At 36.8% G+C, this 14,094-nt stretch overlaps 1 protein-coding gene across 1 annotated transcript in view; it reads left to right on the forward strand.

Moving 5' to 3' along the window:
• Positions 1-230: 230 nt before the first annotated feature.
• The window catches only part of LOC121423765 (scavenger receptor cysteine-rich domain-containing group B protein-like), a 38,443-nt gene continuing 24,579 nt past the window's right edge, over positions 231-14,094 (forward strand). Inside the window, exon 1 of the mRNA XM_041619252.1 lies at positions 231-356. Within this exon, the coding sequence (XP_041475186.1) occupies positions 266-356 (91 nt within the window). The 5' untranslated portion in view covers positions 231-265. The remainder of the gene's footprint in view (positions 357-14,094) is intronic.

Genomic DNA, 14,094 nt, shown 5'->3' on the forward strand with positions numbered 1-14,094 from the left:
TAGAGAGAGAAGGAAAAAGGAATGGAAAAAAAAATATATAATAAGCTACTGAAAATGAACAAAAGCTGTGGCAAAAATAGTCAATCCTGACTGGTTGCCAACCAAGGAAAGAAGGAGAAGAAGAAGAAGCGAAACATCATGAATAATTCATTTTTCTTCAGTGGCCATCCTACGGTTTAAAAATTCGCCGCCCGGCCCGGCCCCCGGGCCGGGATCTCATACAGAATGACTATGAGTGGCATCGTCCGACAGTCGAACATCGATCATGTCAGTGTTTACATGTAAAAGACGAATTTTTCTCCTCTCATTTGCCAAGTTGTTTCAGATTGCACTTTCTCAAGTAAATTATGGTACCGGTACGTATCTAATACTATAATATACATTTCTTAATTTGGAATTTTCGTGAAACAGGGCCGGGAGCCGGGAGGAACTACTAATACTATACTACTAACCATACCTCGAGTGATGTTCGTGCAGGCACTTGTTCACGGTGTTCTCTGCAACCATCCTGCCTATGATGTGGGAAATCTCAGGTAGGACTAAGTCTATGGTATGCCAATGCTTAGACCAAAAGCTTCAGTCTCTGTATTTTGGTTGTTCCGCTGAACTGCGTTGGCTCACTCACCAATACATAATGGGGATTGTAGTAAAATGTCAGAAATTGTTGAATAAATCCCCAGAAACGACGGTTATTCCTGAATCCTGTACAGTCTAGCCAATGCTGTAGTCAGGCTGTACATAGCACACACTTTAAAAATCATTAAAATATCACTTTTGTGACCATAATTACTAATTTCCATACAGTTGCAATTTATTTTTCATTAGTAACTTGGGAATAATTTTTTCATTCACCAGAGCGCTCAAAAACTTGAATTTGCGGCATATTTTTGTCTACGCCCTCTATTGGTGGAAAGTAATATGGCAAGAAAATTTTCATTTTTTATCTCTATTTTTAATTAAGAAAAAATGATATAAAGAATCAAATTTAAATAAGAGCCAAGCGGTATGAATTAACAGGTCTAATGGAAACTGTCAGTGTAAAAAAATCAAGCATTTGCCCCAAAGAAAAAGAGAAAATAAGCCAAACATTGCCACCTTTATTTTGTCACACATGATGGAGATATAACTTATAAGTGAGAACAAGTCATATTAAAACCTTGTTCATTGAATGAGTGTTATGCGTGAGACTCAAGCATTTTGGACTCTTGATCATCCCCTCAAATCTCTGTCTCACGCAACTATCACAGCCTATCCCTTGATTTTTTACACTGTCGGTTTCAAATAAGCTGCTATTCATCATATAACTTGGCTTTTATTAGTCCTTTGTCAGGACTGTTGTGTGTGTGTTTTTTTTTACTCTGGCCCCTATACTACACAATCGACCTCTACGCCCTAAATATAAACAACCCCTCGAATTATCCTTCCCCCACAACGGCGTGAAAAATAGGGAATATCGCGATCAATGGGGTTTGGTACATGGTGGAGAATGAAGAGAGGGGGGAGAGAAATGAACTACCAACGGAAAGAATCTAGACTAAGCTTTTATCTAAATTTGATTCTTTGAATTATTTTTTCTTAATTAAAAATAGAGATTGAATTTGAAAAATGAAAATTTTCTTGCCATATTACTTTCCATCAATAGAGGGCATATTCAAAATATGCCCAAAATTCAATTTTTTGAGTGCTCTGGTGAATACAAAAATTACTCCCAAGTTACTAATGAAAAATAAATTGCAACTGTATGGAAATTAGTAATTTTGGTCACAAAAGTGATATTTTAATGATTTTTTAAAATGTTACGATACTGCAACAAATAACAATAAAAAAAAATTATTTAAATTTCCTTTTTTTTTTATTACAGGAAATAATTATACATAAATAAAACAAATAATGATCTTACATAAATCTCTTGAAGTGTCCGATGTAAAATCCCGAAGTGATGATACTATATCCAAGTAATAATCCAAATGATAAAAATCCCAGTTGACTGGCGAAAATTCACAATGATGGCGATGATGAAACTGATGTTGAAGTCCGATGAATAATAAGTCACTGCAACGAGTTGAAATGTCCGTGAAGACGATGTTGATGATGATTAACAGTCAATTTCAGCAATCCATGGGTTGAAGCGTGTTCATTGAACAGGTTGATGATGTTGATGATCTCGATGAGAACTGATAATTTCTCAAAATAACTGCAAACAGTTCATTGATGCATAAACTGCTCTGATCTGATCTGGTGAAGTGATCTCATATGATGTGATGTGATCTCCTGCTCTCATATGATGTGATGGTGTGATCTAATATGATGTGATCATCATCTTGAAAAATCTGCAGCTTTTATACTAATTACAAGTGTTCTAGATCATTCTCAAATTTCTACTAATCTACAAGCTTCTAGAATTGTCTTCCAAAAGAACTTTCTCCTTTCAGGAGCAGTCAAAATCCAGAACACTCTTGAATGACCTCATTGAAATCAACAGTGTAAACAAAATACCTAAGCCTATTCATTTCCACTACCAATACAATTCTATTGTTTGGCTTTTCCTTATTCAACAATAAAACTCCTTGGCCTTTAAAAATAGGCAAGGCCTGCATAATAAAAAGACATCCTGGAATGTTCTTTACAATTCTTGGCTATCCTTAAAGGGAAATAACTAATAGATAAATGTAATTGCCTTTTAAAATTCTTTTACAATTATTCATATATGTAACACCTCCCCCACCGGGGAAAAGAAAGCTTTGCCGTAGTAAAGGTTTCTTTATGATTATTTTTTCTTTTAACTGTTCAAAGTCATCTTGATAAATCATTTACAGTTATCGTGTACAAAGATATAGTACTTAACGAACATGTTAAAATAAATGAACATCAAAGATGTTTTCTTCAAATGACACACTTGGTCAAAATCATGAATAATTTCACTTTTTATACTCTTGATAGAGCATCAGCAATTACATTATTCTTTCCCTTTATGTGTACAATTTTCAAAGGGAATGGTTGGAGCATTAGGCTCCATCTATACAGTCTTTGATTCTTTGTTTTGAATTTCTCCAAAAACACAAGAGGATTATGATCTGTATAGACTGTAATCTCTCCATTGGTTAGATACACCTCAAACTGCTGAAGGGCTAGTGCGAGACTCAGGGCCTCTTTTTCAATAGTTGAGTATTTCTTTTGAAACCGATTGAGTTTCTTAGAGAAGTAGCACACTGGTTTTTCGATGCCTTCTTCATCTTCTTGGAGCAATACTGCTCCTACTCCAACATCACATGCATCAATAGCTACTTTGAACGGCTTTGTGAAGTTTGGAGCTGCCAAAATAGGCTCATTCACCAAAATGGCCTTTAATTTCTCAAATGATCTTTGACATTCGTCAGACCAAACATACTTCACTTTTGCCTTCAGCAGGTTTGTCAGAGGACTAACCACTGTACTGAAATTTGGAACAAATTTCCTGTAGAAGCCACTCATACCTAAGAATCTGAGCAATTCTTTCTTAGTTGTGGGAATTGGGAAGTCTAAGATAGCTTGTATCTTGGCTTCTCTTGGTAGCACTTGCCCTTGACCAACCACATGACCAAGATATGTGACTTTTGCCTTGGCAAATTCACTCTTCATCAGATTCACTACTAGATTGGCTTTGTCCAGCCTGTCAAACAGTGCTCGCAAATGATTCAGATGATCATTCCAAGTATCACTGTATACTAGGATGTCGTCAATGTATACGACACAATTGTCAAGTCCGGCAATCACTTGATTTGTCAACCTTTGGAAGGTTGCTGGTGCATTTTTCATTCCAAAAGGCATGACTTTGCATTGAAATAAGCCTTCAGGTGTGACAAAGGCTGATATCTCTTTGGCTCGGTCAGTCAGTGGCACTTGCCAATATCCTTTAAGCAAGTCTATCTTTGTGATATAGGCAGAATTTCCAACTCTATCAATACAATCTTCTAACCTAGGAATTGGATACGAGTCAGTCTTAGTTACTGCATTTACCTTCCGGTAATCAATGCAAAATCTCTGAGAGCCGTCTGGCTTTGGAACCATTACAATGGGAGAACTCCAACTACTCTGACTCGGTTCGATTATGTCATTATCTAACATAAACTGTATTTCCTTATTCACCATTTCCAACTTGCTTGGATTGAGCCTATAAGGATTCTGTTTGATAGGTCTTACATCACCTACGTCTACATCATGTACAGTGAAAGGTGTACGACCTGGTTTGTCTTTACATACATTCTCATATTCTCTTAACAGGCCAGATATATCATTTCTCTGATCTTCAGGCAGGTGTTTTAATGCCTCATCCATATTTCCTAACATCTCTGAGTTAGATAACTTTACACCACATGGTTCGTTCTTAGATACATCTGTATAAGACAATTCATTATCTGTCTTTCCATAGCATTCTTCTTCATGAACATCTACATGTTTTTCTTCTTCTTTGACCTGTGTTGTACCTATTGGCTGACTAGCCTCTCGCTCAAAGTATTCTTTTAACATGTTTACATGACAAACTCTTTGAGACTTTCTTCGATCAGGGGTACTGATCACATAGTTGACATCATTCAATTTCTTTTTGACTATGTAGGGACCACTAAACCTAGCTTTCAAGGGCTCACCTTGCAAAGGCAACAACACTAACACTTTGTCTCCAGGCTTGAAACTTCGCTCTTTTGCATTTTTGTCAGCTTGAGCTTTCATTTTTCCCTGCGACTCTTTCAAGTGTTCCTTAGCCACATCACAAGCTTTTGAGAGCCTTTCTCTAAACTTTGACACATAGTCTAGAAGGTTTACATCATCATCCTGAACCATAAACCTCTCTTTGATAAGCTTTAGAGGACCCCTAACCTCATGACCATAGACTAATTCAAATGGACTGAAACCTATGGACTCATTCGGGGAATCCCTAGTTGCAAACAGTAGGAATGAGATCCCTTTATCCCAGTCATCGGGATAGTCTTCACAATAAGCCCTAATCATGGTCTTCAAAGTCTGATGATAGCGTTCTAACGCTCCTTGGGACTGTGGGTGATAAGCAGAGGACTTGATCTGCTTTATTCCCAACTCCTTCATAACTTGCTGAAATATTCCTGACATGAAATTTGACCCTTGATCAGATTGAATTTCCTTCGGCAGACCGTACCTAGTGAAAAACTGCACTAACGCCTGCACCACTGTCTTCGCAGTGATACTCCTTAAAGGTATCGCCTCTGGAAACCGTGTAGACAAGTCCATAATCGTCAGGAGAAATCTGTGACCCGACCTCGTTCTGGGTAAGGGTCCGACACAATCAACAAGAACCCTAGTAAAAGGTTCATCAAATGCAGGAATGGGTATCAATGGAGCAGGCTTGATAGAAGGCTGTGCCTTACCAATAATCTGACATGTGTGACATGTCTTACAGAAATGCACAACATCTTTGTGCATCTTAGGCCAATAGAAATGCCTCATAATTCTATCTTCTGTCTTCCGAATACCGACATGACCTGCCATAGGTAACTCATGAGCCATTTTCAGAATATCTGTGCGGTAACAAGGAGGAACTACAACCTGGTGAATTATACACCAATCTTCATCAGCTGGTCTCCGGGGAGGTCTCCATTTCCTCATCAAAATGTCATCTTTGACATAAAAGCACTCAGGAACCTTATCAGCCTCGGCCTCAGAACATGCTTTTTGTGACAAGCTTTTTAATTCTGGGTCTGCCTGTTGTGCCTGTACAAGGGAGGATTTACTAAACAAACTATCATTGTTAGCAACAGAGCCTTCAACACTATCCCCATTCAAATCCTTGAAAAAGGTTTCAGCTAACCAGACATCAGTACTCTCCTCTACATCAGCAGATTCCGCATCATCCTTTTCAGCTCTACGAGTCTGAGACCTAGTAACAACACAATCCGGGAAAATCCCTGGAAAATCTTCCTGCAACAATTCAGTTTCAGCTACCTCAACGGGCTTTTCCGAAACCACTGGAGATGCAACAACTTTATCTCCAGCCAAGTCGTTACCTAACAAGAAATCAACACCTTTCATGGGTAATTCTGGAACGACACCAACAGTCACAGGACCACTAACTAGGTCACACTTTAAGTCGACCTTATGCAAAGGGACCGACATGAAATTTGGGCCAATACCTTGAACTAAGACGTTGGCCTTTTCTGAACTCTCCAGAGGAAGAGCCGAATCACCTGGCACCATCAGGGACTGTGCAGCCCCTGTATCCCTAAGGATCACCACTGACCTACCAGCAGCACCAGTCGAACAAGGGGATACTTCACCATCATGCAAAAAACTTCTAAAAGTTTCATCAACCTGTTTGACTTTATCAGCAAATACCAGAGAAACACTCTCAACATCTTGATTGGGCTCTGATGGAACAAACTCCATCGAGGGAACACTTGTTTGCTTGACAAAACCCATGTCTTTCTTAGTTTTGGTTGGCATTCCAACCAATTTCCAACATGATTCTTTCAAATGTCCCGATTTATGACAATGAGTACAAATTTTGGAACTACGACTCTCAGACCGTTTGGTTGATTCTGTGCCCCCACTAGCCTGATTCTTATTAGCGTCTTTGTCCTTGCTTGCATATTTTCCCTCACTAGGTTTATTGTGGGATTCAAATGACCCTTTACCTTTCTTTTTCCAATAATTCTTGAAAGGAGGCCTATCTCCACTACCTTTATGTGTGACCTCAAATTCATCAGCTACTATGGCTGCTTTACTGACTTCAGTAACTCTATGGTCATCTAAGTGAGATTTAATGCCAAAAGGAAGACTCTTTTTGAATTCTTCTAGGAGGACAACTTCCCTAAGGTGAACAAAATCTTTGTCAACTTTCAGTGATCTGTACCACTTATCGAACATCATTTCTTGTTCCCTAGCAAATTCAACATACGTCTGGCCTGTTTGTCTTTGCATGTTCCTAAATTTATGTCTGTACGCTTCTGGTACCAACTCATATGCATTGAGAATTGTTTCTTTTACTGTAGCATAGTCACATGATTGCGTTTCAGAGAGCGAAGAATAGACTTTTGCAGCCTTTCCAACAAAAACACTTTGGAGGAGAAGAGTCCAGTATTCCTCGGGCCAATTCAGTCTCTTGGCCACTTTTTCAAATGACACAAAATATGTATCAACTCCCTCTTCATCAAATTTTGGCACAAGGCGAATGTTCTTCGCCACATCAAAGCCTTGGGGAGATTTATCTTTAACAGAGCTAGTATTAGTATTTGCATGAGTTAACTCCATTTCTTTCAATTTCAACTGGTACTCCAATCTCATTCTCTCCTTTTCAATGTTTATTTTCTCCATTTCAAGGTTTTCTTTGATTCTTTCCTTCTCAAGGTTTTCTTTAATTCTTTCCTTTTCCAATTCAATGTTTGCCAGTTGGATCTGAGCATCCTCTGACATATTGATAGAAGTTTCAGGCTCCTCTGTAAGCTTCATGTGACTAGCTAACAAGTCAATTATCTCTGCCTTCTTTAAACCTGGGGCTAGAGATACACCCAAATGATCACAAACTGTTATCAAATCATCCTTCTTCAGTGACTTCAAATGATCATATGACAATTCTGTCATTGCAAGAAATTCTTCAACATCAAATGTAGCCATAGTGAATATACACAAATACAAGCACGTAATAACACAGTACAGTATATTCTAGAACTTTCCAAAATGTTTCCAATTCAAATTGGCTTTTGTTTCAAATTGACTTTCGTCTCAAATTGGCTTTCGTTTCCTGAAAAACTGGTTTTAGTTTCAAATTGGCTTGTACAAATTTGGTTTTCGTTTCCCGGACAACTGTTTTTAGTTTCAAATTGGCTTGTACAAATTGGCTTTCGATTTCCCGGACAAGCCCCCAAAATTATTTGTTACGATACTGCAACAAATAACAATAAAAAAATTTTATTTAAATTTCCTTTTTTTTTTATTACAGGAAATAATTATACATAAATAAAACAAATAATGATCTTACATAAATCTCTTGAAGTGTCCGATGTAAAATCCCGAAGTGATGATACTATATCCAAGTAATAATCCAAATGATAAAAATCCCAGTTGACTGGCGAAAATTCACAATGATGGCGATGATGAAACTGATGTTGAAGTCCGATGAATAATAAGTCACTGCAACGAGTTGAAATGTCCGTGAAGACGATGTTGATGATGATTAACAGTCAATTTCAGCAATCCATGGGTTGAAGCGTGTTCATTGAACAGGTTGATGATGTTGATGATCTCGATGAGAACTGATAATTTCTCAAAATAACTGCAAACAGTTCATTGATGCATAAACTGCTCTGATCTGATCTGGTGAAGTGATCTCATATGATGTGATGTGATCTCCTGCTCTCATATGATGTGATGGTGTGATCTAATATGATGTGATCATCATCTTGAAAAATCTGCAGCTTTTATACTAATTACAAGTGTTCTAGATCATTCTCAAATTTCGACTAATCTACAAGCTTCTAGAATTGTCTTCCAAAAGAACTTTCTCCTTTCAGGAGCAGTCAAAATCCAGAACACTCTTGAATGACCTCATTGAAATCAACAGTGTAAACAAAATACCTAAGCCTATTCATTTCCACTACCAATACAATTCTATTGTTTGGCTTTTCCTTATTCAACAATAAAACTCCTTGGCCTTTAAAAATAGGCAAGGCCTGCATAATAAAAAGACATCCTGGAATGTTCTTTACAATTCTTGGCTATCCTTAAAGGGAAATAACTAATAGATAAATGTAATTGCCTTTTAAAATTCTTTTACAATTATTCATATATGTAACAAAAATGTGTGCTATGTACAGCATTGGCATACCATAGTCCTACCTGTAGATTCCCCACAGGTTGCAGTGAACAAGTGCTCCCATAGGACTTTGGTACCAAAATTGTTTATTTGGTTGCTGGCTTTTCAATATGGTCCCTTTTGGCTTTATTTTAGACCAAAAATGATTGAGTTCAAATTGGGGGCAAGTGTGATGCAAAGAAATCGGTTGGTAAATATAAAATAATAGGATACACTGCCATACATATTGGCCTGGGGCGTTATTCTGAAGCTCAAAGCATTTTGGTATTCTGAAAGTCTCTTTAGTGACCCTTTCCTTATATGGCAGGTTTGCGTTGCACGCTCTTGCATGATAGTATGTGTTATGACTGCGAGAAGACTGAAATGAGTAGTTACGAGACTTTGCCGTATTCTGAAAAGTGCTCCAGATTCAGAGCAGAACAAAAACTATTTAGGGGAGATTAGTGTTAGTTGGAACATTTGTGACAAAAAAGCTGATAAATTCTAATAGACTTTATTCAAGAAACAATCAATATAGCAGCTTAAAGTATATAAGGGCTTCAAATCTACCCCATAAAATTTTAAACTCTATGATGGTTACTGAAATAAATTCTCCTTGAACAAGACCATCGCAAGTATTCCAACTTTCCCTATGTACGGGGTAAGTTGGAACGTGGTATAGGGTAAGTTGGAAAAACTTGGAACAATACATGGTCAATTCGGAATTATACTAAAACTACAATACGACTGTAATATTACATGGTTTTGGCCTATTCGCTCATTTTTTTCAAGTTCAAAATATCAAAGGTGTTTGTTCTGATGAACTTTATGTTTTCTATTACAGCCACTCACGCAAGCCAACTTTGTTGTATAATTCCACATGGTTGTGTGCATTTGATTTTACATGCAATTTAGTGTATCAGAAATTTTGTGTACTTCTGTATCAAATTTACATTACAAAATTGTTTATATTTTTGAATTACCGTAATTAATTATGCAAATAAGCATATGAAATTTGCCCTAATTTTTTTCTTCATGTTTTTGCCTTTATTCAATTCTTTTAGCTAGTACAAATGAATGCTAATTTTTGGTAGAGTATCAATTTTTACATTTATAACAAATATGTACCCCCAAAATTTCCAAAAATATAATTTATGTATTTTTTTGTTTTTGTCTCACCTTGCATAGCAGAGTGAGACTACAGGTGCCACTTTTCCGGCGGCGATGTCAACACCAAATCTTAATCTAATGTTAAAGACAAGTCCATCCCAAGAAAAAGTTGATCGAATAAAAGGAGAAATTGAATCCAACAAGCATAACACTGAAAATTTCATCCAATCAGATGTAAAAAAGGAGAGTTATGATGTTTTAAATTTATTTATTTATTTCATTTCCAGGCAAGAAAACATGATAGCAATAGAAACATTACAACAGAAATGTAAAATTGAGCACCAGCCAATGCCTGGGGATCAATTGAAAATTATGTCGAGAGGTTCTCCACATTGGCTGGTGTCTACATGGAATAACACAAAATAGCAATAAATTCAAACATGTAATTACAATACTTCTATATAAATTAACCTTCATCGTAATATGAATGAAAAAAAACAAGGTTATCAATTTAATACTTTACGAGAAAAAAAAAGCAGATTGTGTCAAATCAGAAATTAGTCATTTATGAAATTAGAAACAGAGATGGTAGTTCAATTTATTGAATTTTAAGAGTCTGAAATGAATTTTTGTATATGACATTTGTCACGGTTATTTGCGGGTTTAACAAAAAAAAACAGCAAAATAAGTATATAACAAATAATGATTGAAAAAAACAAAGATTCATACCCAAAGTACATGTATATTCAAGGAAACGACTTCTTAGATATCAACTGAATTTAAGCTACCGTGTAAAGAAAGGTAAATAAATTTATGTGTAACAAAAAAAAAATTAAACAATATGAACAATGGGAAAGTATCATGGCAAAGCATTAGAATATCAAGTAATCATAAATGAAACACACATTCAAAGCATTGATCTGATGTGACATGAACTAAGTTGAGAGTTTTACACGAAAAGGGGAATGGTAATTAATTAATAAAATGAAGGTGTAATAGAATTCCAGTTGATTGAAATACATGTATGGCTAATTACTAGGAAACCAAATAGTTAAGGTACAAACAAGAGTGTGACTTATTAAATGTAAAAAAAAATAACAAATCTAAGACATGCTAGGAAGACTTTAGAAGGGATCACAATTTTTATACTGCATGAGACTACAAATTAAAAATGGTTCTAGCGTTATTAGGGTATGGGTACTAACAAATTAATATGCTTCTACGAGGGGAGGTAATTCAAAGAAGAAATTCCGTAACACATTGAGGAAGGGGAAAACGTTGGTTCCTACACACAAGTCTCTGTCTGCCTCTGATAGATGCTCCAAGTATCTGGGAAAAACATTGAAACAAGTAAATCTTAAACATTTTGATTGTGCAAGTTGATGATTGAAGACGAGTGTGAGTTCGTCTATGGCTTTGGATTGGTAACAGAGAAGTAGGCATGTCATAATGTCTATGCAGGCACTTTATTACAAAAGACATTGACAGGTAAACGAGTCTATTATAGAAAGGGGGTATGTTTTAGGAGGGATAGGCATTCCGTGTAAGATAAGGAATTGGCAACTTCGTATGGGAAACAAAATCAAGTGAAATGCCTTTGCACACCTTCAATGGCTCTGATATGGTTTTTCTGATGGGGGAGCCATGTTGGAATACCATACACAATTACAGGTCTGCATAATGAGCAGAATAGTTTTGTGAGAACTGCACATGGCATTTCTAGATTTCACTGCATGGCAAATAAAACCACAAAGCATGGAACATCTGTTAACAACATGTTGAATGTGGTCTTTCCAACTCAGATCTCGTGCGAGTTTGAGTCCAAAATATTTGTAGCACTCAACTTTGTCTAACTGCTTTTCTCCAAGGAAGTAAACAGTGGTCACTGGTTTACAGGACCTAGTTATATGCATAACTTTACATAATTTGGATGAATTCAGGACCATGTCATTGTTAATGCACCATAAAAGTATATTATTCAGGTCTGTTTGCAACAATTTAGAGTCATCAGGGGTATAGATTTCCTTATACAGGACCGTGTCATTGGCATGAGGGGGGAGGAGACAGTGTTCGGTAATTCAGCAGTAAAGTAATTAAATAGGATTGGTCCTATAACGGAGCCTTGTACACCGGAGGGAACTGCTATCCACTCCGATTTTATCCCTTCAAACAAACACACTGTTGCCGATCTGAGAGGAAAGAACATATCCAACAAAGCAATTTTCCACAAATTCCATAGTTATGCAACTTTTGGACTAGTTTGAAATGGTTAACCTTGTCGAAGGCTTTGGACCAGTCCAAAAAAAATTGCATCAATTCTTGGGGGTTTAGACTGGTCCAAAGCCTTTGCCCAATTAGAATGGAGGGTAACAGCTTGTGTTGAGGATGAGCGCTTTGGGAGGAAACCATGCTGGGAATCAGGAATAATTTTGTATAAAAGTTTGTGAGTGATTTAGAAGCTTGGCCACAATAAGCCATTCAAGTATCTTACATGGAACAGAGCTAAGTGAAATTGGTCGATAGTTTTCGATCTTCTTACGGTCACCACTCTTGTGGAGCGGAGTCACATAAGCTTGCTTCCATGACCTGGGTACACATCCAAGCTTCGGGCTTAGATTAAAAACTTTTGTAAGGATTGGAGTGATAGCAGTATCACCAATTTTAAGAAAGTTGGGGGAAATGCCATCAGGACCAGGGGGCTTATTGACTTTCAATTGTACTATTTCTTTAAAAACCTCACACTCGTCTATTTTAAAATCTTTCAAAGGAGTCATTCCAAAGTGGGCCGTACAAGAATCATTTCATCATTCCACGTTTCTAACTGTGGCGTGGAGAAGTTTCCTACGAAATGATTATTGAAAGCCTGTGCAATCATTGAAATAGATTCAACCGAATCATTGTATGAGAAGCATGACACATTAGATCTCTTTCTTTGAGCATTTACAAAACAATTTTTGTTTAATTTCACAAAACACTAATATTCCCATCTTGGCCGATAAACAAATGAGGAAACAGATGACATCACTCACTATTAATTTTCTTTTGCATTTTATTTTATTAAATGTGAAATATTCCGATTTTCCACCTGTTGTCCTGTGAAACAACAATTAATTCCTCCCTGGACATGTGGAACTAGCATTGTTCAATACTATATCATGGTTCAATCAAGTTGGTCCTTATTGTCAAATCTGTAAAAAAAAATGAAATATTGTATGAATTCAGACAATAAATGATTTCTCTGACTGCTGCTCTTGTCAATTGATTGATTTTTTTATTTTTTGTCTCACCTGCATAGCAGAGTGAGACTATAGGCGGCGCTTTTCCGACGGAGGCGGCGGCGTCAACATCAAATCTTAACCTGAGGTTAAGTTTTTGAAATGACATCATAACTTAGAAAGTATATGGACCTAGTTCATGAAACTTGGCCATAAGGTTAATCAAGTATTACTGAACATCCTGCATGGGTTTCATAAATTTCAGGTTACATGACAAAGGGTATTTAGGGTCAATGAACTTAGACCATGTTGGAGGAATCAACATCAAAATCTTAACCTGAGGTTAAGTTTTTGAAATGACGTCATAACTTAGAAAGTATATGGACCTAGTTCATGAAACTTGGACATAAGGTTAATCAAGTATCACTGAGCATCCTGCATGAGTTTTATGTCACATGACCAAGGTCAAAGGTCATTTAGGGTCAATGAACTTTGGCTGAATTGGGGGTATCTGTTGAATTCCCATCATAACTTTGAAAGTTTATGGATCTGATTCATGAAACTTGGACATAAGAGTAATCAAGTATCACTGAACATCCTGTGCGAGTTTCAGGTCACATGATCAAGGTCAAAGGTCAATGAACTTTGGCCGAATTGGGTGTATCTGTTGAATTACCATCATAACTTTGAAAGTTTATGGATCTGATTCATGAAACTTGGACATAAGAGTAATCAAGTATCACTGAACATCCTGTGCGAGTTTCAGGTCACATGATCAAGGTCAAAGGTCATGTAAGGTCAATGAACTTTGGCCATGTTGGGTTTTTTTGTTGAATAACCATCATATCTCTGTAAGTTTATTGGTCTAGTTCATAAAAAGTGGACATAATAGTTACCATGTATCACTGAACATCTTGTGCGAGTTAGAGTAGTTTTCAAAGTCAGCACTGCTGCTATATTGAACTGTGTGAT

This window comes from Lytechinus variegatus, chromosome 11, assembly GCF_018143015.1.
Source record: "Lytechinus variegatus isolate NC3 chromosome 11, Lvar_3.0, whole genome shotgun sequence".
In the NCBI taxonomy this organism is placed as follows: Eukaryota; Metazoa; Echinodermata; class Echinoidea; order Temnopleuroida; family Toxopneustidae; genus Lytechinus; species Lytechinus variegatus.